General features: G+C 40.8%; 1 protein-coding gene across 4 annotated transcripts in view; it reads right to left on the bottom strand.

Moving 5' to 3' along the window:
* LOC117507142 (dnaJ homolog subfamily C member 13) overlaps positions 1–24,148 on the bottom strand; it is a 96,538-nt gene that overhangs the window by 10,156 nt on the left and 62,234 nt on the right. For all 4 annotated transcript variants that reach the window (XM_034166960.1, XM_034166952.1, XM_034166944.1 and 1 more), the window contains 30 exons: positions 23,963–24,116; positions 20,711–20,814; positions 20,459–20,618; positions 20,302–20,364; positions 20,100–20,201; positions 19,836–19,940; positions 13,260–13,462; positions 12,983–13,067; positions 12,732–12,886; positions 12,579–12,624; positions 12,288–12,442; positions 11,658–11,859; positions 11,456–11,571; positions 11,268–11,346; positions 11,031–11,166; positions 10,760–10,944; positions 10,568–10,642; positions 10,367–10,486; positions 9,451–9,846; positions 9,231–9,344; positions 5,936–6,052; positions 3,616–3,793; positions 3,439–3,530; positions 3,247–3,346; positions 3,077–3,151; positions 2,872–2,984; positions 1,639–1,808; positions 1,255–1,297; positions 1,011–1,184; positions 740–919 (listed from right to left, as the gene is read on the bottom strand). In XM_034166960.1, the coding sequence (XP_034022851.1) occupies positions 740–919; positions 1,011–1,184; positions 1,255–1,297; positions 1,639–1,808; positions 2,872–2,984; positions 3,077–3,151; positions 3,247–3,346; positions 3,439–3,530; positions 3,616–3,793; positions 5,936–6,052; positions 9,231–9,344; positions 9,451–9,846; positions 10,367–10,486; positions 10,568–10,642; positions 10,760–10,944; positions 11,031–11,166; positions 11,268–11,346; positions 11,456–11,571; positions 11,658–11,859; positions 12,288–12,442; positions 12,579–12,624; positions 12,732–12,886; positions 12,983–13,067; positions 13,260–13,462; positions 19,836–19,940; positions 20,100–20,201; positions 20,302–20,364; positions 20,459–20,618; positions 20,711–20,814; positions 23,963–24,116 (3,997 nt within the window). The remainder of the gene's footprint in view (positions 1–739; positions 920–1,010; positions 1,185–1,254; positions 1,298–1,638; positions 1,809–2,871; positions 2,985–3,076; positions 3,152–3,246; positions 3,347–3,438; positions 3,531–3,615; positions 3,794–5,935; positions 6,053–9,230; positions 9,345–9,450; positions 9,847–10,366; positions 10,487–10,567; positions 10,643–10,759; positions 10,945–11,030; positions 11,167–11,267; positions 11,347–11,455; positions 11,572–11,657; positions 11,860–12,287; positions 12,443–12,578; positions 12,625–12,731; positions 12,887–12,982; positions 13,068–13,259; positions 13,463–19,835; positions 19,941–20,099; positions 20,202–20,301; positions 20,365–20,458; positions 20,619–20,710; positions 20,815–23,962; positions 24,117–24,148) is intronic.

The raw sequence follows: 24,148 nt of genomic DNA, 5'->3' as shown, positions 1-24,148 counted from the left end.
GGTGAAATGTCAGCATCCCCCTTGGCTTTGTCAAGCTGTTGGGGTCCTCGACCCTGGACATCTACGTTTTGCATCATGGCCCAAAAAAGTGCCACATGGCCAAAATGTCATAACTGACTCTCTTATAATGAAAATGAATAATCCTCACCTCAGTCTCCTTAAGTAACCACTTATTTGAAACAAAGTCATTCCAGCTGTACCCAAGCATCGCGCAAACAGACCTAGTACCATAGACATCCAGTCGTCACCTTAGATCACTGGTCAGCATTCAAGTCTCAACCATACAAGTAGGACAGGAAGTATCCAAAATTAGGGGTCGACTAGTTATTGGCGCCAATATTCAGCATTTTATTGGTACCAATATTCAGCATTTATACCGGCCGATATGTCAATATGACAGTTTATTTTTTCATCACCGCGTGCAGCAAAAAACTGGTCGCCAAGTTCCGCCTTCACACCGACATTTTTAAAAAGTGACTGCCAGTCAGCGACTTTAACGTTTCATGAAGCCACAGCGCTATGCAACTGCAGCTCAGAGTGGAACAGAACACAGCTGAAAGCCACATCTCTCTCAATCTGAGTGAAAGAAAAAACTCCAACAAAATCCTTCATAAAATACTCCAAAGTTCCTCCTGTGTCGGTAGCTGCTGTTACACTCAGAAATTAACAGTTTATTTTATAGTAGTAACGGAAAGGTTAAGACCTCGTATGGGGTCAACTATGTGCTTTGCTAGCTCACCTCATTGTCAGACAGCACGTGGATGAGGCGGATGGAGCTCTTTGGTATAGCGTTATTCTTGTGGTTCAGTGCAGCGAGGATGCGGGGAAGGTGGCCCAGAGGAGGAACCTGGTCGGCCAGCTGGCTCTGTGTGCTAAACAGACACACTGCTGCTGTGGTAACTGTCTCCAAGGCCTCACCCTACAAGAAACAAGACAGACTCTAACCAATGCTACCAGCGGTAGAAAAATATTTTTATCTGTAAAATCAGCAGATTTGTGAAGCAACTCACATTGGGGTTGTTTTTCTCCAGTAGCGCAGTCAGCGTCTCCAAGAGGGCTACAAGGAACTCTCGAGGCTTTCGTAGCACCCAGCCTGGCTGAGCAATAAAGATGCGCAAGAAGACTCCACCAACTTCTAACTCACCCTGTCCCACTCCATAAGCCACTGTGAAGTCCTCTGGTAACTAAACAGACCATCCAAAAGTTTATTCCCAGATTTAACTGCTCCATCAAAAAATGCATCATTGCACTTACTCTCCAGTTAACATCAGGATTATCCTTCTGCTGTTTAAAGTGCCTGTAAAATAAGATTAAAATAAGGTCATGCTCATACACTATTATTCAAGTCTGCAACCTCCTAAACACTGTCTCAATGTCAAATTCTTATAAAATGTATTGGACCCATCCCTTAATTCAGATACACCAAATTTAATGACTAATATTCCAGACAAGACTCAACCTTTTCATTGTATTTCCCTGAATGTTATAATATTTCTTGAGTAAATTTGACAGGAAAAAAGAAGTCCTAGTGCTCCGCTCTTTTTTTATATTTGCCTCAAGATTTAAACATCTGCATTTCTTTCCCACATCAATCTCAAATCTTTCATGAAAAAAGAATCACATTGATGGTTGACGTACTCGAGCATCATTTCTCGGACAGTGGTGGAAACTGTCTCCCTGGAGCTATCGTTCCAGATGAGCTCAGGGTTCTCGTGCGTTCCCTCGAATATATGCACTGCTGCCTCTGCGTTATCTCGCATAGCATCCATGAAGACAGCAGGAAGGAAGCGTATCAGTGTTAGACGAACCTTGAAGAAATGATGATCCATGATTAGGCAAGTAAAGGTACACTGTGCAAAAATACATTAATGCAACAACTGCTTTTCCTATTTAAACAAGAAGGAGTTGGAGGATGTACTTCATATGATTCTTATTCCATCCATCCATTTTCTTCTGCTTCATCCGGGGGCGGGTCGCGGTGGCAGCAGCTCAAGCAAAGCCGCCCAGACCTCCCGATCCACACACACCTCACCCAGCTCCTCCGGGGGAATCCCAAGGCGTTCCCAAGCTAGCTGAGAAATTTAGTCCCTCCAGCGTGTCCTGGGTCTTCCCCGGGGCCTCCTCCCGATGGGACGTGCCCGGAACACCTCTCCAGCAAGGCGTCCAGGGGGCATCCGGAAAAGATTCCCGAGCCACCTCAGCTGGCCCCTTTCGACGTAGAGGAGCAGCAGCTCGACTCCGAGCTCCTCCCGAGTGACCGAGTTCCTCACTGCATCTTTAAGGGAAACTCATCTCGGCCGCTTGTACTCGCGATCTTGTTCTTTTGGTCATGAGCTAAATCTCATGAACATAGGTGAGGGTCGGAATGTAGATCGATCGGTAAATCGAGAGCTTTGCCCCCCTGCTCAGCTCTCTCTTCACCACGATGGTACAATACAGCAACCGCATCACTGCAGACGCTGCACCAATCCGTCTGTCGATCTCACGCTCTATCCGTCCCTCTCTCGTGAACAAGACCCCGAGATACTTAAACTCCTCCACTTGAGGCAAGGACACCCCACCAACCTGAAGAGGGAAAGGCACCTTTTTTCCGGTCGAGAACCATGGCCTCGGATTTGGAGGTGCTGATTTTCATCCCGGACGCTTCACACTCGGCTGCAAACTGCCCCAGTGCACGCTGAAGGTCCTGATTTGACAAAGCCAACAGAACCACATCGTCCGCAAACAGCAGAGATGAGATTCTGTGGTTCCCGATTTGGGAACCAGTTTCGGAACTGGAATCCAGATTCTTATTCCTTAAAGTGTATTTGCATATTATTTGAAAAACTTACACAACAACATGCTCTTGAAGCAGACCCTGTAGACACTCACCTTTGGCCCAACCAACTTGTCAGAGGTCATTTTGGAGAAAAGCTCTGCAGTCTGGGTGCGAACCTGGGGGTGTGTGCAGTTACAGAAAAGGTCCAGCAAGTAGATCAGGGCACCTGTGAAACACATTTGCGTGAACAATGACTCACTGAATTACCCTCTGAGTATGTGTGGAATAGTTTATGCTGAAATGTCGAGTTACACTGACCTTTGGACATAGCCTCTTTGATGATTTTTGTGTTGGAAGTGAGAGCATGCAGAGTTTCCAGCACCATCTGTCTACCTACAATTTGCAATTAAATATTTTAGACTAAAGATGCACAAGTGGAATAGCGTAGATTAAAAATAAAAAACCTCAAAGGGCACAGATGTTCTTACTGGAGGGTAACGAGTGAAGCAATAATAATAGGTTGGACAACACCAGGGCTTCAGCAATGTTGCTCACACATTCTTGATTGGACGTCACTGTATTTACAACCTTCAAGGAAAACCAGTGTAACTCGAATGCAGGAATTTCTGATACTTATTTCAGAAACAATGAGGATTAGAAAACAAAAAACTGAGTTGTACCTCCAAAACCAGCTGCTGCACTCTGCCGGCTCCGTGAACTCGTAACAAAGAGAAGAGTAGCTTGAAATGACCGATGCACTCAGACTCAGAACCTGTCATTTCAGAAAATGAATCATTATGCTTTCAATAGCGAGTATCGATCATCTGACATGTGATAGTTAGAAAGGAAAAACTCACCAGGGTTGTTCTTGATCACGTTACGGAGCGCCTCTAAGGCCATCTCAGCGAAGCGCAGCCTCTCAGCGTGCTGCTGAGACTCGACTTTGTTGCTGTGACTCATAGCCAATAGAGTGTGAAGGTACTGTGCTTGGGAGCCGACATAATCCAGAAGGCTAGCTGCAAATACTTTGGGAAACTGAACAAAGACAATAAAGCACATCATTGCAGCATGACAAGTTACTGGATTTTCTAACAATTTGCAATACAATTATTTACGTATATAGCACTTTCAAACAGAAACTCTGAAAGAGCTCAACATACAAGCAAATAACCAATAATAAGAAAAAAATAATTACACAGATCACATGAATACAACAACATTAAGTTCAAATAAACCATGTTCATTTTAGGAAATACAAAAATGTATAAGTCTTAAAAGTACACTCCCCCCTTTCTTGATATATATACTTGTAATTTTAGTGCTGAGGAAGTACGCATTTTTCAGAGTAGTGGGTGAACATAAGTGCAAACATGCATTCATGTCATCCACGTGTAGATATATGTATATAAATGCATGGACACAGAACTTACTCAAAAATTAAATGAGTTTGTGTGGGAACATAAGCTGCATCATTACCAGGCTGTTTGTACGTTAAAGAAAAACCTCCAGGTTAAGAATTAATGAGCTGAAGTTTGTTGAAAGTTTTCTTGTGACGAAGCTGACATTTTAGCCATTGATATACGTTTGGTGAGGCACTTCAATGAGTGTATATAAACAGTTTACTTTCCAATTGACATTACTCTTTTCTTGAAAATCACAGGCACTATACATGTTGGCTTGGTCTGCTTGATTGGAAGTTTGACATTGATTATATCTCCAAATATGCAGAGGTTTGAAGATAGTGAGACAAACCCTGATCTGTAAGCAGGATCCAGAAGTTCTGCAAAGGTGGACAGAGCCACAAAGGGGGAAACACAGATGTCTGTAGTGTTTAAACAGCACTGTAAGAATGTATCAAAATTAAAAGTTACGTTATGCGGGTTGTATTGTCTTATATAAGCTCTGCAGTTTTTTTATATTTGGATGAGCCATCGAGTTGAATTTTGTGCAATTGCAAATATATTTCTGTACACCCAGAGCTCAAGGTCAGAAAAGACAGGTCTTCTTTTGAAATGATATATGGTGTCATTCATGCAAGAATATACCTTTGAAAAACTTTTTTTGGTGAGAACTTCTTTTACCAGCTTTCTTCATCAACACAGTCACCAGGCTGCAGTATTTTCAATATTAACCCTCTGGAGTCTAGGCCGTTTTTGACTATTTTTGGTTTATCTTCATACTTTAACTTAAAAAACTTTGCCTTGTTTGGTGCTGTTTTTCAGCAAAACTCCACCTGTGTGACTTTACAACTTTTCTTTCATTCTAACATACTGTATTAATGCAGTGAACCTAAAGTCCCACAAAAACAAAACCTAAATAGAAAAAAAGTTTGATTTTACTGTGAAAACTGCAAACATGTTTAACAAGTCGTTTGTATAACTTAGAATGCAAATATAAATTGTAAATTTCAAAGACATATGTATAAATGTAGCAAAAACTACTAAAAACAACTATTTACATTAAAATGCAGGAAATGCCTCAGGTGTTTTTTATACAACTATTTACAATGCAATAAGATGACACACAAATTACTTGTGCCACTCAAAAAACAAATCCTATCAAAAACAAGACAGTGGACACAGACCCCACCCACAGGCGTGTCACTCCTCCTGTTGTCCATAAAAAGAGAGACGTTCACGCGCACGTCAAAGGCAGTGCCTCCACAACCAAATACATTCATCTGTGATAATTTTATTTGGCTTGTGTCCTGCATTTTCCACCAAATGATATAGGGAAAGTCGTGCTTTTTCCACTTGTAATTGGGGAGCGAAGTCCCCCCGCATGCATGCTGGATGATGTGATCACAGGAAGCACCGCTCCAAACATTACCATAATAATCAGGAAAAAGCCTGGCAAAAAATATCATATTCAAGTTTTACTGGGTACATCAACAAAATTTAAAAGCTGGTATATAGGTTGAAGCCTGCACTTTCATTTCAACACACATTCAAACGGAAACTCAGAGATTTGATGGGAGGACTGCTTCATTCAGTCATGTGACTGATGTGTCTCCATGTCAAACAACTTCACAGGATTAAGGGATGTTATATTTCAGGATTCTGTTCACCAATTTATCACAAAAAGTTTACTGTACACAGTAGAAGTCTAATAAAAGGAACAGTGATTTTAAAAAAGCAGGCTGAATGCCATCTTATCATAATCTTTGGCTTTACTCACCTCAAGTGGAAAAGATGGCTGCTCGTTGTAGACCCGGACAAAAATCTCCCCAACTATTAGCTCTTTGCTGTGATCACTGAACATGAACTCTGAACCAAAGCTTTTGTCATTTTCACCCTATGAAGACATCATGGTTGGGGGGAAGAGAGACATGTCTTGAACTGTTACTTTTAGAGGAGTTGGATATTCAGTACAAGCCTATGCCACAAACAATACTAAATAACCTTTCATAACCTGAGGATTGCTGGTGTGGTCCATGTACAAGCCCCCCCAAGTTAATATCATCATAATCACTAATCTCAGTAATCGACTATCTACAAAAACAATAAAGGCAAAACAAACAAACACAACAACAACAAAAAATACATCCTAATTGCCAATTACAACGGCCACTTTCCCATATGGCTGGGATATGCAAACTGTAACAACATGAAGTAGAATTCATGTTTACAGCTCAGTGCTCCCTGTTATCTTGACTCATTCAATCACTCATCTTCAACCGCTTTTCCGGGTTCGGGTCGCGGGGGCAACAGCTCCAGCAGGGGACCCCAGACTTCCCTTTCCTGGGGCACATTGCCAACCCCTGACTGGGGGATCCCAAGGCGTTCCCAGGCCAGTGTGGAGATATAATCTCTCCACCTAGTCCTGGGTCTTCCCTGGGGTCTCCTCCCAGATGGATGTGCATGGAACACTTCCCTTGGGAGGCGCCCAGGAGGCATCCTTACCAGATGCCCGAACCACATCAGCTGGCTCCTTTCAACGTGAAGGAGCAGCGACTCTACTCCGAGCTGCCCACGGATGACCAAACTTCTCACCCTATTACACCAGTCACCCTCCTGAGGAAGCCCGTTTCAGCCACTTGTACCCGCGATCTAGTTCTTTTGGTCATGACCCAACACTCATGACCATGGGTGAGAGTAGGAACGAAGACAGACCCGCATTGTTCCTCTTCAATCTGAGGTTCAACTATCGGCCGAACCCTCCTTTACAGCACCCTGGAGTAGACTTTATCAGAGAGGCTGAGTAGTGTGATGCCCCTGTAGTTGTCACAAACTCTCTGGTCCCCCTTTTTAAATATGGGACCACCACCCCAGTTTGCACTCCTTAGGCACTGTCCCAGACCTCAATGCAATATTGAAGAGACGTCTCATCCAAGACAATCCCTCCACACCCAGAGCCTTCAGCATTTCTGGACAGATCTCATCAAACCCCGAAGCCTAGTCACTGCGGAGTTGTTTGACTACCTCAGTGACTTCCACCAGGGAAATTGGTGAAAATCCTCCATCAAATTCCAGCTCTGCCCCTACTATAGAGGGCGCTCTGGTCTGATGCAGGCGTTCCTCAAAGTGTTCCTTCCAGCACCGGATTACATCCTCAGTTGAGGTCAACAGAGTCCCATCCTTACTGTAGACAGCTTGGATGGTTCCCCGTTTTCCCCTCCTGAGGTGCCTCGCAGTCCGCCAGAAGCACCTCGGTGGCAACCGAAAGTCCTTCTCCATGATTGCTCCGGACTACTCCCACACCCGCTGTTTTGCCTCCCCCACAGCAGAGGCTGCTGCCCTTCGGGCCGTTGGTACCTTGCAACTGCCTCTGGAGTCCTCTGAGATAACATATCTCGGAAGGACTACTTCTTCAGTCAGACGGCTTCCCTGACCACCAGTGTCCACCACGGTGTTCGAGGGTTGCCACCCCTTCAGGTACCTAAGACCTTCAGGCCACAGCTCCCCACTGCAGCTTCAGCAATGGAAGCTTTGAACATTGCCCATTCTGGTTCAATGCCCCCAACCTCCACAGGGATGCTAGAGAAGCTCTGCTGGAGGTGCGAGTTGAAGATCTGTCAGACAGTGGGCTCCTCCAGATGTTCCCAGTTATGGACTGCATTTATATAGCGCTTTTCCATCTGCATCAGACGCTCAAAGCGCTTTACAATCATGCCTCACATTCACCCCGATGTCAGGGTGCTGCCATACAAGGCGTTCACTACACACCGGGAGCAATAGGGGATTAAAGGCCTTGCCCAAGGGCCCTTAGTGATTTTCCAGTCAGGCGGGGATTTGAGCCGATGATCTTCTGGACTCAAGCCCAACACCTTAACCACTAGACCATCACCTCCCAGTTCACCCGCACTAGCCGTTTGGGCTTACAAGGTCTGACCAAAGTCCTCCCCCACCCTCTGATCCAACTGACCACCAGAAGGTGATCAGTTGACAGCTCTGCCCCTCTCTTCACCCGACTGTCCAGAACATGCGGCCTCAAATCAGATGAAACGATCACAAAATCGATCATCGATTTTCGGACGAGGGCACTCTGGTACCATGTACACTTATGAGCATCCTTATGTTCGAACATGGTGTTCGTTATGGACAGTCTGTGACTAGCACAGAAGTCCAATAACAAACGACCATTCGGGTTTAGATCAGGGAGGCTGTTCCTCCCAATCACCCCTCTCGGGGTGTCTCTGTCATTGCCCACGTGTGCGTTGAAGTCCCCCAGCAGAACAATGGAGTCCCACACAGAACCCCATACAGGACTCCATTCAGGGACTCCAAGAAGGCCGAATACTCCAAAATGCTGTTTGGTTCATATGCACAAACAACAGTCAGAGTTTTCCTCCTGCCACCCAAAGACGCAGGGAGGCAACCCTCTCGTCTACTGGAGTAAACTCCAACATAGCGGCCTCGTGAGGATCCCCACACCCGCCCGGCGCCTCACCCCCTGGGCAACTCCAGAGAATACTAAGGTCAGGTCACATTTCTTCTACCTCATTTTATCATGGTGTCTTGTGAGCCATTCTTAGTCTGGCCTCTCGCCTGAGACCAATTTGCCATGGGAGACCCTACCAGGAGCACAAATGCTCCAGACAACACAGCTCTCAGGTTCATAGGGGCACACAAACCAACCTCTCCACCACGATAAGGTGATGGTTCCCGGAGAGGGGAACATCACCTTATCGTTAACCACCACCTCTTAACTTTAGTTTCAGCTTATTAACATTAATGGTTATTACTATGATTATGTACAGGCATCAGAAAAAGTGGTGAATTACTTGAGACATTTACATGACAACGCTGAACACAATTCAATTCAGCTCAGGTACCCCGCTGAGTGAAAACTCTTAACTCGCATAATTACAGTTCAGTTAACCTTGGCAAAGATTTACTTCACCAAGCCAGTGGAAATGTGGCAAAGCAATGTCAGATCTCTCCAGGAATGGGGTGGGGACTGACAAAGATGGATCAACCTCAAATCAAAGGTTAAATTTCATCCGTTTGAAAGAGGCACAAGTTATTCCTACCCTCCTGATGTTTCCTTCCTGTTGTCCTTCCAGAAACTCCAGCAACTCTGCTCGTGTTCCATTGTTCCATATGAGGTAGGGGTTTTCAGAGTTGCAATTAAGCAACTTCAACACCTAAATGAACAACAGTAAGTGATGAACAAAGGTTGGTGTGGATGCATGTGTGCATTAATGCTTCATTACGTCTCAAAAACACTACCCATCCATGTGGTGAACCAACCTCTGCAGGAGAGCCACTTCCCAGCTTCCTTGAAATGTATGGCGTCAGCATGGCTGCTAGGCTCTTCCGAATTGTGGGGTTCTCCGGAGGTGTGCCTTCCACCCCGTTAAATGCTGATGCAGGATTGTTCCCATCCGGAGTATGTGGTGTCTGGGTGTAGCCTCCCAGACGACTGAGAGCTATCAGGCTGAGCTTTGCCAGATTATTAGCAACCTCCTGTTGGTTTGTGTCCTGACTTGCCTGCACACCACTCTCCTCTAGGGTGTAGTCATAGTTGAAAAGGTAGACCATCAGGTGCCAAAGCACACCAGCGTGATACAAGTGGGTCTGAAGAAAGAAGTCCACTGCAAAGGAGCTGACACACTGTACGGCCAGGGCTGCAGTTTTTGGGAGACCCTGAGAGGAAATAATGCAAACGATGAAACCAATTTGTGTGCACCACACACATACTTATCCTGCCCAAATTTTTAAGTGTCACATGGGATGACCCAACACGAAACTAGCTCTGTGAGCAGGTTCAGAAAGTAATACCCTCCAGACTAGTTGCTTGTATGTGTTATATACCTGTTATAGCAAATCATTTGTAATGAAATACCTCAATTTAAAAATTCAGGGCTGCCAGTCATTTGAAGAAATAATTACATTACTTCCTGGCATTTCAGGACAGCGATGGATCACAAATTCATATAATTTAACATAATTTGACACATTGCACCCCATTTTATTCCTCCTTTAATAACGATGCAGGGTTGATGAATTATCCTGGATTAGTTACAAGTGATGGTTAAATATAGTTATAGAAATGCCTTTCCAGCTAGAAAAGTCAAGTTTGTTCATTCCCATTCTTAAAAAAAAACAAAAAACAAAACAGGACTGCAAAGAATATTACAGACATGAAAAGGACCCACATTCTCACCTTTCCATAGAACAAGATGTGACAAAGGTCCCTGATGATGTTGGGCAGCTCAATGATCTTTTCTCTGCATTCCTCGAACTGAGCAGCCACACTGTAGCACTTACAGATGTGCCCGCACACCTGTAGCACAAGTAAAAGTGCAACTGTTCTTTCTAATATATCATATAACTAAATAGATTGAGTGCACTGCCGTCACTTTACCTGGACCGCCATGTCTTCAGCCTTACTGGATAAAGTTAAAACACCAACGCAACGAGAAAGAGCCTCCTGCAAAATCTGTAAGCACAAGCGATAACTCGTCATTGATTTACTCCCATGTTTCTATGCGGTAAACAGCCGAGCCTTATTAAAACGGTTTAAATGATAATTCAGGAGTTACGATGGTGTGAATACCTCAATGCCGTTCTCGCGGCGCAGCTCCTCTGCATTAAGGGCCGAGCAGTTGACTGTGTGGAAGGCCAACTCAGCAGCGGCCGGAAGGAGAGGGGAGGTTTTGGAGAAAAGCTGGCTGTCCTCTGTCTCCATCGTGATAGTTTTGATGAGCATGGGGTAACCAGCGTATTTATACGGCTCCAGTTCTGCCATTTGAAGTCAATGACATGATTAGCAGTTTAAGCTGATTACCTCCAATATGGAGCACCAAAATAAACAATATTAGCTGTACCTTGTTTATGTCTGTTGAACAGGATGCTTTGTGTTTTGAGAATGAGGATTATGTTTTCTGGGTCGGGGCCGTCTATGAATCGGGCAGACTTTGTACACAGGAACTCATACGCTTTATTAACTTGTTCAAACATTTCCTGAATGGGGTAAGTGGGGGGAAAAAGTTTCCAAAAATAAAACCTATTGACAATACAACAACTGAGGTACAAATGAGGTAAGCAAAGACCAAAATACCAACCCTGCCTTCTGGATTCTTGTCAGGATGGTATTTCTGAGCCAGTCTGAAGTAGGCTTTTCTGATTTTACTCTCCTCATGCCTTAAGATAAAAGTAAACATAAAGACAAATGTAATAACACAAATATGTGTCCAGTTCTCCAAGATAGGTCCCAAACCATATTGACTGCTTTAAAGAATAAAACACTCACTGTCCCTGCCCTTTGGGGAGGTTAAGGACTTCATAGGCATCATCAATAGACATAGAGGGAGGCTTCTTCTCTACCTCCTTCTTCCAGGCTTCCAGAGTGTCTTTTAGCAGTTTCACCTGTGGGAGTAATGGCAACAGTTATCACAACATAAGAACACTTCTATGTGACATCAACTGAATAATTTTCTCAATTGGAGACATACAGGATCTCGAATGGGCCAGTTAGGGAACCGGGTGATGTCACACAGATGTCTGAGGTAGTAGATGTTGCAGAAGAGCTCATTGTCCAGTTGAGGGAAACTAATCACTGGGATGGGACAGTACTGATAGAGGGCCCGCGTGTTGCTCTGCAGCCTGGGACTGAAGTCAGCCACATGGGCAGCTATCTTCTCGATCATCATCCGCCTGAATCAAGACAAGGCAAATATAAACCAGGTGTCAGTCATTCATTCATTTTTTTCATTTGCTGATGTTTATTCAGGTCATGGAAGAAGCAAACTAAACAATGAATTCTACAGTTTCCCATCCTCAGTCAAGTTCTGTAACTCAACTGGGAGATATAATCCCTCCAGCACACCCTGGGTGTTCCCCGTGGCTCCCTCAAACTGGAGGTGTCTGGAAGACCTCTCTAGGGAGACAACCATGGCATCTTCACCACCTCAGCCAGCTACTTTCAATGCTAAGGAGCAGGGGCTCTACTTCGAGTCCCTTCCGATAAATCAAGTGTCAAGTAAGTACATCTACAGCACTTTAACATTCAGATCATAAATAACTGTTTTTGTTTTTTGTTGTTGTTGTTTGTTTTGGGTTTTTTTGTTTTTGTTTTTTTTTACCTCATTTCGCTACTCCAAATAGCCTCAGGAGTATCAAATTCTCCAAGGAAAATCTCAGAGAAGCGCTCAGCCTCGTAGTTCTCCAGATAACAAACCATTGCTTCAGGTAGCACTGGCCCAAGAACACTACGCTGGACTATGTCCTGACCCTTAGCCTGGGAAAGGGCAAAAATAAATAAAATAAGTAAAAATCTTTGTAAAGCAGTTTGGATACAGGAGATGTAATCAATTGTACCATCACAGGATGAAGAATAAGAAGAAAAAACTGATTCTTAAACTGTCAAGCTTTACCTCCTCTGATTTGAAGGCTTGTTTTAGGTGAGTGTACTTCAGGAACCTACAAAAAGAATGAATCATACAATATCTGATCCTTTCTATTAGGGAGCAAAATGTGGCAAAGTGTTGGTGCAACAGCACACGTCATTTATTGTGGTGTGATTTCACCTTGCCACAGGAAGCACGTTGGACCCTGTGTACATCATGATGAAGAAGAAGATGCCAGTCAAATACAGACGCTGCAGATTAGGGTTGTCCTGCATCACCAGATATAAGACATTTGCAACCTTTTCCACCAAAATGGGGTCAAAGGTCAACAGCAACTGGGAAGGACGAAGGGTGGAAGAAGAAAAATGATTATCAACCACAGCAGGTATGGTGGCATTTTTAGGACATAAATCAATTAAAGGAGCAGCTACCTGGACAATGTGAGGAAGACAAGCATTGTCACTGATCACCCTCTTGATCTTTGGTAACGGGCGGATAATGGCGTTATCTAGGTCTCTGTGTAATAAGCAAATAAGTAGGTTAGAGCTACAGTTAAACACTTTAATGCTTCAGAAAAAGCCACCACATAACAATACTTCTTTATGGGCGAGTACCATTATTTTAATATAACAGATGGTTGTAAGATAAAGCAGGTGGTGGTAGTTTCTGGGGACACACAGACAGAGGAGATATTTTTTGTAGTCTCACCTGCTCGGATAGTAGGAGCACATGGTGATGAGCATGTTAAGGATTAATGTAGCCAGGTCAGATTCATTCATCACTGCCTGCCCAGTAGCCAAGAGGCACCATTTCAGCTGGGGAATGGCCTGTAGGGGGCGCCATCCATCCATCCCTTGAGCCCAGCAGCGGGTCTTCACTGTGAGGACACCCGTGTCCCAAAACTCCTGCATCTAGACAAGAAAAATTCAATGTGATACATAAGGTAAGTGGAAACAGCTACCACACTAGACTCCAAAAAAGTCAAGCACTGTCCATCTTCTTCAGAAAAATGTTTGTGTCTACCCTTGAATTCGGGCATTTTGGGTTAATCATTTGATTTGTATTATTTCATGCAGACTGGAAGACACTAGTATACAGAGTTCAGTGGTATGCATATTTCATGAGGTGAAAGATGGAACATACCATTCAACTCTGCTTTATCTCGTTGAATTGTATGTTCCAGCTTTCACAGAATTAAATGTTTGTTCCATTGAAAGAAAAACATTGATTTTTTTGTTCATATAACGGCCAAAATAGATCCTTGTCATTTGATATTTTATTAATTTATAAACAGAAAAGGGACTTACATTTAGTGTTTCACTGGTGTTTTGATGTGAACAGTATGAACTTTAAATTGGAGTCCAAAATTGTTCTCAGTCAACTTAGAAAAACAGATAGTTCAAAAACGACAATGTCTGTGATGTCAAAAAAAGAAAGACTTTGTAATTCCTCAGTCCAGTGAAAAATCACGTAAGAAATTTGTCCAGCTTTTCTTCCTAATGCCGCACCGGATGCCATGTGAGCGACGACGGCGAGAGGTTGCCATGTAATCCCTATGGAAGGAAGTGCTGTGGTGCAACAAAAGTCCAAGCCACGCAATGCAACGCGATGGACACGGATAAAGCGATTTTGAGCGATTGGTGCGTTTGTGGAGTGATATCGCGTTGCATCGCGTCATGTCGCCCTCTTCCCCAAGTTGAAAATCTGAACTTTTTCGTCTTGTCGCGCTGCGATGACCAATCAGGGATTGGATATGTAGTGATGTGGAGATGTCTGGAGTTTATACTTGATGTGGACATGTCCTGTCTCTGGCAATCAGCCTGTGAGCAGGACTTATGCCCCTTTTGTCCTTTATTTAACACGATTATGACAGAGTTTGAGGGGAGAGTGATGAACTGCAGCAGCAGCCAGGTTTTTTTTTTTTGTGTTCACATGCGCGCGTGCGAATGAATTGTCCGTGAAGATAATTTTATTAACTACACAGTGTACTGTGTACATACATGTGAATGAATGAATGAATGAAAACTGTTTATTTCGAACATTTGATACAACAATTACAAGATAGATCAGTAAAGACAACAACAAAAAAGTTCCTACGTGAAGCATCAGCTTATTTATCCCTACCCCTTCTTCCCCACAACCAGTAATACCCTTTTCCACATATACACAGATTCCTACACACCTAAACCGATATATCTATCTATATATATATATCAACATACATACACATATATATACATATATACCCACATATACACATATATACACATATACACACATATATACACAAACATAAATATACACCTACACATACTTACTTGCATACAAAATACTATATATTTACAAACCGAAGCAAAAAACAAAAACACCCTAACCCTCATTACCCTTCCTCCTCCCTATACCTAGAAAAAAAAACATTTTTGTACCGCTGTTTGAACTGGTTCATGCTTGTACATTGCTTGAGCCCCACTCCCAATCTGTTCCACATCCTCACCCCACAGACAGAAATACAGAAACCTTTTAATGTTGTTCGTGCCCACTGATGCTTTAAATTAAATTTCCCCCTCAGACTGCAATCACCTGATCTGTTAAAAAACATATTTTTAATATTTGCTGGAAGTAAATTGTTTATTGCTTTATACACGATTTGTACTGTTTGAAAATGAACCAAGTCTGTGAATTTTAAGAATTTGGATTGTAAAAATAGTGGATTTGTATGATCTCTATAGCCAGTATTATGAATAATTCTTATAGCTCTTTTCTGCATTACTGATAGTGATTGTGTTGTACCTTTATAAGTATTACCCCATACCTCTGCACAGTACTGTAAATATGGTAAAACCAGTGAGCAGTAAAGAATGCGGAGTGAGTTGTGGTCCAGAATATGTTTCGCTTTGTTTAGAACTGAAATGCTTCTTGACAGTTTACTTTGTATATGTTTTATATGAGTCTTCCAGTTTATCTTATCATCTATTATCACCCCCAGAAACTTATTTTCATGTACCCTTTCAATATCTACCCCCTCGACTTGTAACTGAACCTGTATGTCTGTATTACAATAGCCAAATAACATGTATTTTGTTTTACTTAAGTTTAATGATAATTTGTTTATGTCAAACCATATTTTCAATTTTCCCATTTCTATACTGATCCTCCTCAGTAACTCCTGCAAATCAACCCCTGAACAAAAAATGCTTGTGTCATCTGCAAATAATACTAATTTTAATATTTTGGAAACATTGACAATATCATTTATATAAATTAGAAACAGTTTTGGACCCAATACTGACCCCTGTGGGACGCCACAAGCATTGTCCAAGTATGATGATGTATATTCCCCCAACTTCACAAACTGTTTTCTGTTACTTAAGTAGCTTCTCACCCAGTGCAACACCAACCCCCTAATCCCATACTGTTCAAGTTTACTGATTAATATGTCATGATTGATTGTATCAAAAGCCTTTTTAAGGTCTATAAATATTCCAACTGAATGTAATTTGTGGTCTATGGCGTTTGTAATCTCCTCAACTGATTCTATTAATGCAAGTGATGTTGAACTATGTGCTCTGAATCCATATTGACTATCAGTAAGTAATTTATGTTTATTTATGAATTTGTCTAATCTATTATTGAATAACTTTTCTAATAATTTGGAAAATTGTGGAAGCAAAGAAACAAGTCTATAATTTGTGAAGTGGTGTCTATCCCCAGTCTTATACAGCGGCACAACCTTAGCCATTTTCATTTGATTGGGAAATTTACTGGTTTGAAATGATAAGTTACAGATGTATGTTAATGGTTCTACAATCCATTCAATGACCTGTTTTACCACCACCATATCAATTTCATTTAAATCGGTAGATGTTTTATATTTACAATTATTCACAATGTCTATAATTTCTTTTCCATCCACTGCTGTGAGGAACATTGAACATGGATTTCTTTCTATGATATTATTATCTCAATCCTCAGGTTGGGAACTGGGAATTTTTTCTCCCAAGCTTGGTCCAATATTTACAAAAAAAGTATTAAAACTGTTGACTACCTCATCCTTATTTTCCTTCTTGACATTATTATCAATGAAATACTGAGGGTAACTCTGTTTTTTTATTACCATTTTTGATAATGCTATTTAATATATCCCATATTCCTTTAATATTGTTTTTGTTATTATATAATATGTTACTATAATATTCCTTCCTACATACCCGTATAATATTAGTTAATCTATTTTTGTATTTCTTATATCTATTTTCTGCCTCTTTAGTCTTTAGTTTTATGAATTCTCTATACAGTGTATTTTTCTTATTACATGCATTTCGTAACCCTTTCGTGATCCATGGTCGATCTTGGATTTTTTGTTTTCTGTAGTCTTGTTTAATTGGACAATTTTTATCATATAATGATGTAAATATTTGTAAAAAAGTTTCATATGCACTATCAACATCACTTGCACTGTATACCTTTTCCCAGTTTTGCTCCTGTAAATCCTTCTTTAGTGTGTTCATGTTTTCCTCTGTCCGCACTCGCCTGTATTTTATTTTCTCCTCTGGCTGATTCCGCCGATGGTTTCTATTATAAATGATGAAAACTGGTAGATGATCACTAATGTCATTGATTAATAATCCACTCACAGTGTTATTCTCAATATCATTGCTGAATATATCATCAATTAAGGTAGCACTATGGAATGTAATTCTGCTTGGCCTGGTGATTTTTGGATATAAACTCATACTGTACATTATACTGATAAATTCATCTGTTATTTTATGCTTATTTGGATTGAGCAGATCAATATTTAAGTCACCACAAATGAACACAGTTTTTTTTTTATTAGTTTTTGAGAACATTTTTCCCATACAGTCAGTGAATGTTTCAATACTAGATCCTGGTGCTCTATATATACAGCTAATACATTTTTGCTTTTTTCTTCACATATTTCAATAGTTATACATTCTAATAAGTTATCAATCACAGTTGTCATATTGTCTACTATTTTATAATCCATGTTCTTATCCACATACATAGCCACTCCTCCTCCACTCTTATTCTTTCTGTTTACATAATTAAATTCATATCCATCCAGTTCAAAATCCATTCCTTTATTTCATTGATCCATGTTTCTGATATAGCAATTATGTTAAATATTTTTTTAAATGGACTTAAATATTCTTTAATGTTGTTAAAGTTTGCATATAAACTTCTGCTGTTGAAATGGATTATTGATAATTTGTTATCCGTTTTAATGATCCGATTAAACTGTTCATCTGTATAATAGCAACAACTGTCATTGATATTTGAGAAGAAATTATTGTCCGGGTCTATATCATGCTCCAAGTCCAGTACATTGTGGTCTGTGTATTTAAATGTTCTCAGTTCTACTTTTCCATGATCAGCAATCCTTTGAGTTATATCCTTCTTGTCTCCAGATGTAGATGATGTAAGTAGATGAATAGGTTCCTCTGGTCTGTGTCATGGTGTTGTGATGTGTTTGTGTCCTCATACCTTATTGGTCATATTTGTCCAGATCCTCGATGTTCCTGATTACCATAACCTTCGCTTGTTCTGGTGTTCCATTCAATTTGATAAATGTTTTGCAGTTGGATGTCCATGTCTGTTGAATTTTTCCCTGCTTTTTTAAGAAACGAGCTTTCCTGGCGATGTACTACACATGTATAATAAAACAAATTGTGACTGGTTTATAACAATTATGACAGAGTTGGAGGGGAAAGCGATGAACTGCAGCAGCAGCCAGTTTGTTTTTTTCTTTGTTCACATGTGCACGCGAACGGGACAGGGGGTCCTCAAACTGGGTCCTGGAGAGGCAGAAGTACCACTGAAAGCGGCGGTCATCCAGACGCAGCTCCTGCAGCAAATGATGAATTTGTGGCGTCTGGTGTGAACGACAAGCAGAGTGACACACTGGGCGATGGTGGCGCATCCATCACCAGGCAAGGGACGCGAATTTGTGGCGTCCGGTGTGAACGCAGCAAACAGCGCAGTGGATTAGTTTTGTGTGTGTGTTAGAAGAATTAGCAGCGTCACTTAGCTTCTTCAAATCTTCATCCGTAAGCAATGCAAACTCTACTATATTTTGCTAAACGCCGCCCCCAGTAGTGTGAGCTTGCGCGATGGTCAGGGCATGCAATAGCACATTTCATATAGCACCAAAATTGTACGTTAAAAAAAGAACTATTGCACGGTAAATTAAACATAATGGCAAATGGCATGAATAATCCATGTCACGTGACATACAACCCACCAATCAAATGATAAGGATCCACCCAGCTATTATACAATATACAAATAATGAATGATTAGGATTTCAGTATTTATTCCATTGAAAAGAATGTAAAAACATGAATTATTTGTTTTATACAATGGCTAAAATAGATGCTTGTCATTTGATATTATATTAATTTGTAAACAACAGAAAAGGGACTTACATTTTGATGTGGTGCTTTGACAACATTCTCAACACAAACTTTAAATAGGAGTCCAAAATTGTTCTCAGTCAACTTGGAAACAGTTAGATAGTCTGTGATACTTCAAAAAGAAAAACAAAAAGCCTGTGTACTTCCTCAGTCCAGGGAAAAATTGCGTCAGAAATTTGTCCAGCTTTTCATCCTAACAGCTCTTCATGCCTCCAGATGGATTATGGTGTAGTGGATTAGGTTTTTGTGCGCGTTTGTGTTAGAAGAACTAGCAGCGTCAATTAGCTTGTTCAAATCATCGTCCGTCAGCAAAACAAACTCCACCATGTTTAGCTAAACACCATCTCCACTAGTGTGCGCGTGGACAGGGTTCACAGCGTGCAATGGTACAAAACGTATGGAACCAAATTTACATGGTAAATGGAACCATATTTGCACGGTAAATGCAATGCAACACAAATGGGACGAATAACCCATGTCACGTGACATACAAAGCACCAATCAAATGAAAAGGATCCACTCAGCCTTTATATAATAAGTATTAGATAAATCACTGGTGATGGATGCCACTGAGTTCTGGATGATCAAAGATAAAGAGAGCCCGAGTAGGTCCACAGCAAGCATGCTGACGCACAGAAGCAATAAAGCACCAGCTCTATGTAATTGGGGCGGGAAAAGACAATCAGAAAATTGTTCATTAATACAGTATGTAATATTCATTACAATGCAGCTTTCAGATGTATTTAAATATGATTTTATGGGACATTTTGAATTAATTTACCCAGAACATCAGTTCAGTTTATTTAGATTACATTTAATTCCATCTAAAACTTACAGGAATACCACATACCTCTTCAAAACTAAAAGGTCCTCTTCTTTCTTTGTCTGCATTCCCAAAGTACCACTCTTTCTCACTCTCTCTCTTCATGTCAGGTGCGGCCTCCAGGACATTGCTCTGTGAAAATTAAGACTGTCTACTTCAAACGCAGCATCTGATTTTAACAAGTGGTGTGCTGCTCAAAGGAGTCTCATCTATGGTTTATAGAGACTGGAATGATGAAATCACTGCAGCTATTAATTTCAAACAACTCAGAGGCTACAGCTGTGTGTTCACCTGCAGCGGCACAGTAGCTCTGCTGGTATGCAGGTGGGCCAAAGTGAGCAGATCCACCAAGATGCGCACCCCATTTGAGTCCATCACCTCCTTCACATTTTTCTACAGAACAACATCATTATTCCCTAAAACTGCAAAAGCAGCAGCAGCATGAGTTTGATGAAAGTGCAATGGCAAAAACACTTTGCCTTCACCATCTTACCTTGTTGAGAATGAGTTTGTTGAGGAAGAGGATGAGTCTGTCCCTCTCAAGTTTGTCTGTACACTGTAACCGTGCATTTCAGCATTAGAAAAAGACAGAAATCCAAGGTCAGCATGACAACACTATGAATACTTGCTGTGAGTGTCCCCATGCTTACCCGGTCCAACATGCCAACAATGTATTTTGTGTCTGTGAAGGGGCCGATCTCCTCATAGCACTTTCCATAGACTATCGAGAGAGCTTGCAAGCACAGGCACTTCATGGTCACTTTGGGTGTAAGCAGAAAGCGATGGTAAAGCTCGTTGAAGAAGTCGTATCTAAGAGAAAGATAGAGATGAGAATAAATTTTCTTCTGGGATCCAGGACCAACTCACACCGTTCCTGCAGACTTGTTACACTGGAGTCTTACGATCTTTTGATGGCACTCGATTCTTCGTTTTCATCCTCCTCTAACAGTAGACGCAAGTAATAATCCCCAATCTTTATCTCATCAGAAAGGCACTCATATTTCACCTGCAATTAAGAACAAACATTTTACATGCAGCACTGAGCATAAATTTTACACCTAACCATGTATTCCTCTGTGTGCTGCTCCAGACTAACAAGATTATTGTTCTAATGGACATAATGATAAATTAAATAAGATCTGGGCAGCAGTAAGTTTTAACCCTCTTGGGTCAATGGGTGTTGATGCGTGTAAATTTGTCATGTTTGCATTAACAGATCAGGGACTTCATTCGAACACTTCCTGAACTACAAATTCTCATCTGTAAAATAGATCTCTCCTTGATACGATCTTTAACTCACGGCCATTCCTAGAGACCAGAGAAGGTCACATGGTCTGTCTCCTCTCTGCCTGATGCAAAAGGCTGCACTCTGGCTGCAGCATCTACAACCCCTGGAAATAATTATGGAATCACCGGCCTCGGAGGATGTTCATTCAGTTGTTTAATTTTGTAGAAAAAAATCAGATCACAGACATGACACAAAACTAAAGTCATTTCAAATGGCAACTTTCTGGCTTCAAGAAAAACTAAAAGAAATCAGGGAAAAAAAAATTGTGGCAGTCAGTAACGGTTACTTTTTTAGACCAAGGAGAGGGAAAAAAATATGGACTCACTCAATTCTGAGGAATAAATTATGGAATCACCTTGTAAATTTTCATCCCCAAAACTAACACCTGCATCAAATCAGATCTGCTCGTTAGTCTGCATCTAAAGAGTGATCACACCTTGGAGAGCTGTTGCACCAAGTGGACTGACATGAATCATGGCTCCAACACGAGAGATGTCAATTGAAACAAAGGAGAGGATTATCAAACTCTTAAAAGAGGGTAAATCATCACGCAATGTTGCAAAAGATGTTGGTTGTTCACAGTCAGCTGTGTCTAAACTCTGGACCAAATACAAACAACATGGGAAGGTTGTTAAAGGCAAACATACTGGTAGACCAAGGAAGACATCAAAGCGTCAAGATTACTTAAAGCAATATGTCTCAAAAATCGAAAATGCACAACAAAACAAATGAGGAATGAATGGGAGGAAACTGGAGTCAACGTCTGTGTAAGAACTGTAAGAAACCGCCTAAAGGAAATGGGATTTACATACAGAAAAGCTAAACAAAAGCCATAATTAACACCTAAACAGAAAAAACAAGGTTACAATGGGCTAAGGAAAAGCAATCATGGACTGTGGATGACTGGATGAAAGTCATATTCAGTGATGAATCTCGAATCTGCATTGGGCACCGTGATGATGCTGGAACTTTTGTTTGGTGCCGTTCCAATGAGATTTATAAAGATGACTGCCTGAAGAGAACATGTAAATTTCCACAGTCATTGATGATATTGCTGTTTGAAATAAAGCCATTGCTGTTTTGCATAAAGTTAAATATTCATTAAATAGTTATGGATTATTAACACTGTACAATTCATTGATTGTTCCATATTTGACTTATTGTGTAGAAGTCTGGGGATCAACATGTACAATTTATACACAACCTTTATTTATTTTGCAGAAAAGAGCTTTAAAAGTGATTGGCAACAGTCGATTTAGAGATCCATCTAATCCATTGTTCATTAAGTATAGGGTACTTAAATTTCATGATTTAGTTGATTTGAAATTACTACAAATAATGTACCAAGTGAATAACAATACCTTACCAATAAACATTCAAAATATGTTTGAAAAAAGAGTAAGTAGTTATAATTTGAAGGGCATAGAAGTCTTTAAAAAACCAAGATTCAGAACCAAGATAAAGGAACGGAGTATTGCAGTGAATGGTGTAAAATTATGGAACAACCTCAAAAAAAAAAAAAAAAAAAAAAAAATCAAGGTTGCTTAAATTATTTAAAAAACGTATTAAACTTGATGTATTTCGTAAGTATGAAACTATGAAATAAGTCAGTGGGCTGTGACAAAGCCAAAAATGTAATCTGTTAATAATGTGTAGAATGTTTGAAGTTTAAAATGTAATCTATTAGGGATGTAGTCTTTTAAATAATGGTTAAAATTAGGAAAGAAGTCGGTGGCATGTGACAAAGTCACAGAATTGCAATGATGTCGATTGACGATGCTTTGCAAGATTGTGTTGTAAAAAAGGGGCAGAATATATAAGACTTGTTCTTCCAAACTACTCCTTTTCGTTCAATGGTTTGTAATGTTTTGTTAATTTTGCTTTTCTGTTTTTCTTTTAAATGAATGAAATAAATCCTCAATAATAATAATAATAATAATAAATATGGGGCTGCATGTCAGGTAAAGGCACTGGGGAGATGGCTGTCATTACATAATCAATAAATGCACAAGTTTACGTTGATATTTTGGACACTTTTCTTATCCCATCAATTGAAAGGATGTTTGGGGATGATGAAATCAATTTTCAAGATGATAATGCATCTTGCCATAGAGCAAAAACTGTGAAAACATTCCTTGCAAAAAGACACATAGGGTCAATGTCATGGCCTGCAAATAGTCCGGATCTTAATCCAATTGAAAATCCTTGGTGGAAGTTGAAGAAAATGGTCCATGACAAGGCTCCAACCTGCAAAGCTGATCTGGCAACAGCAATCAGAGAAAGTTGGAGCCAGATTGATGAAGAGTACTGTTTGTCACTCATTAAGTCCATGCCTCAGAGACTGCAAGCTGTTATAAAAGCCAGAGGTGGTGCAACAAAATGCTAGTGATGTGTTGGAGCGTTCTTTTGTTTTTCATGATGCCATAATTTATTCCTCAGAATTGAGTGAGTCCATATTTTTTTCCCTCTGCTTGGTCTAGAAAAGTAACTGTTACTGACTGCCACAATTTTTTTTCCTGATTTCTTATAGTGTTTCTTAAAGCCAGAAAGTTGCCATTTGAAATGACTTTAGTTTTGTGTCATGTCTGTGATCTGCTTTTTTTCCTACAAAATTAAACAACTGAATGAACATCCTCCGAGGCCGGTGATTCCATAATTTTTGCCAGGGATTGTACTAAAGATTTGAAGAACCTCTAAATATATATTTCACATTTTCAATTTTAGAGCCAAGTTACATGTTTTAGACAGTATTGTAGACAAATATGTCTCACATTCACAAAGCTGAGCTTGTTCTTGAATATTCTGAAGTGCAACACATGACCATTATACTAAGGGTTAACACACCACAGCTGAGCACACACTACACCTCAAATTCCTGATGGTTCCAAGAGATGACTGTGGCACTTCCAAGTTCACGATCCACGTTAAAAGCACGCATCTCCCCCTCCAGAGCATCCCGCAGTTCCTCCCGCGTCTTAAGATTCCAGATGAGGTTGGACCGTGCATGGTCAAGCTGAAACCTTGAGTTGGAGAGTGGGGAGGAGTAAAAAGG

Source organism: Thalassophryne amazonica, chromosome 1 (assembly GCF_902500255.1).
Source record: "Thalassophryne amazonica chromosome 1, fThaAma1.1, whole genome shotgun sequence".
Classification (NCBI taxonomy): Eukaryota; Metazoa; Chordata; class Actinopteri; order Batrachoidiformes; family Batrachoididae; genus Thalassophryne; species Thalassophryne amazonica.
Note: the sequence above shows the minus strand (reverse complement) of the source record. Positions and strands in the feature narration are given on the sequence as shown.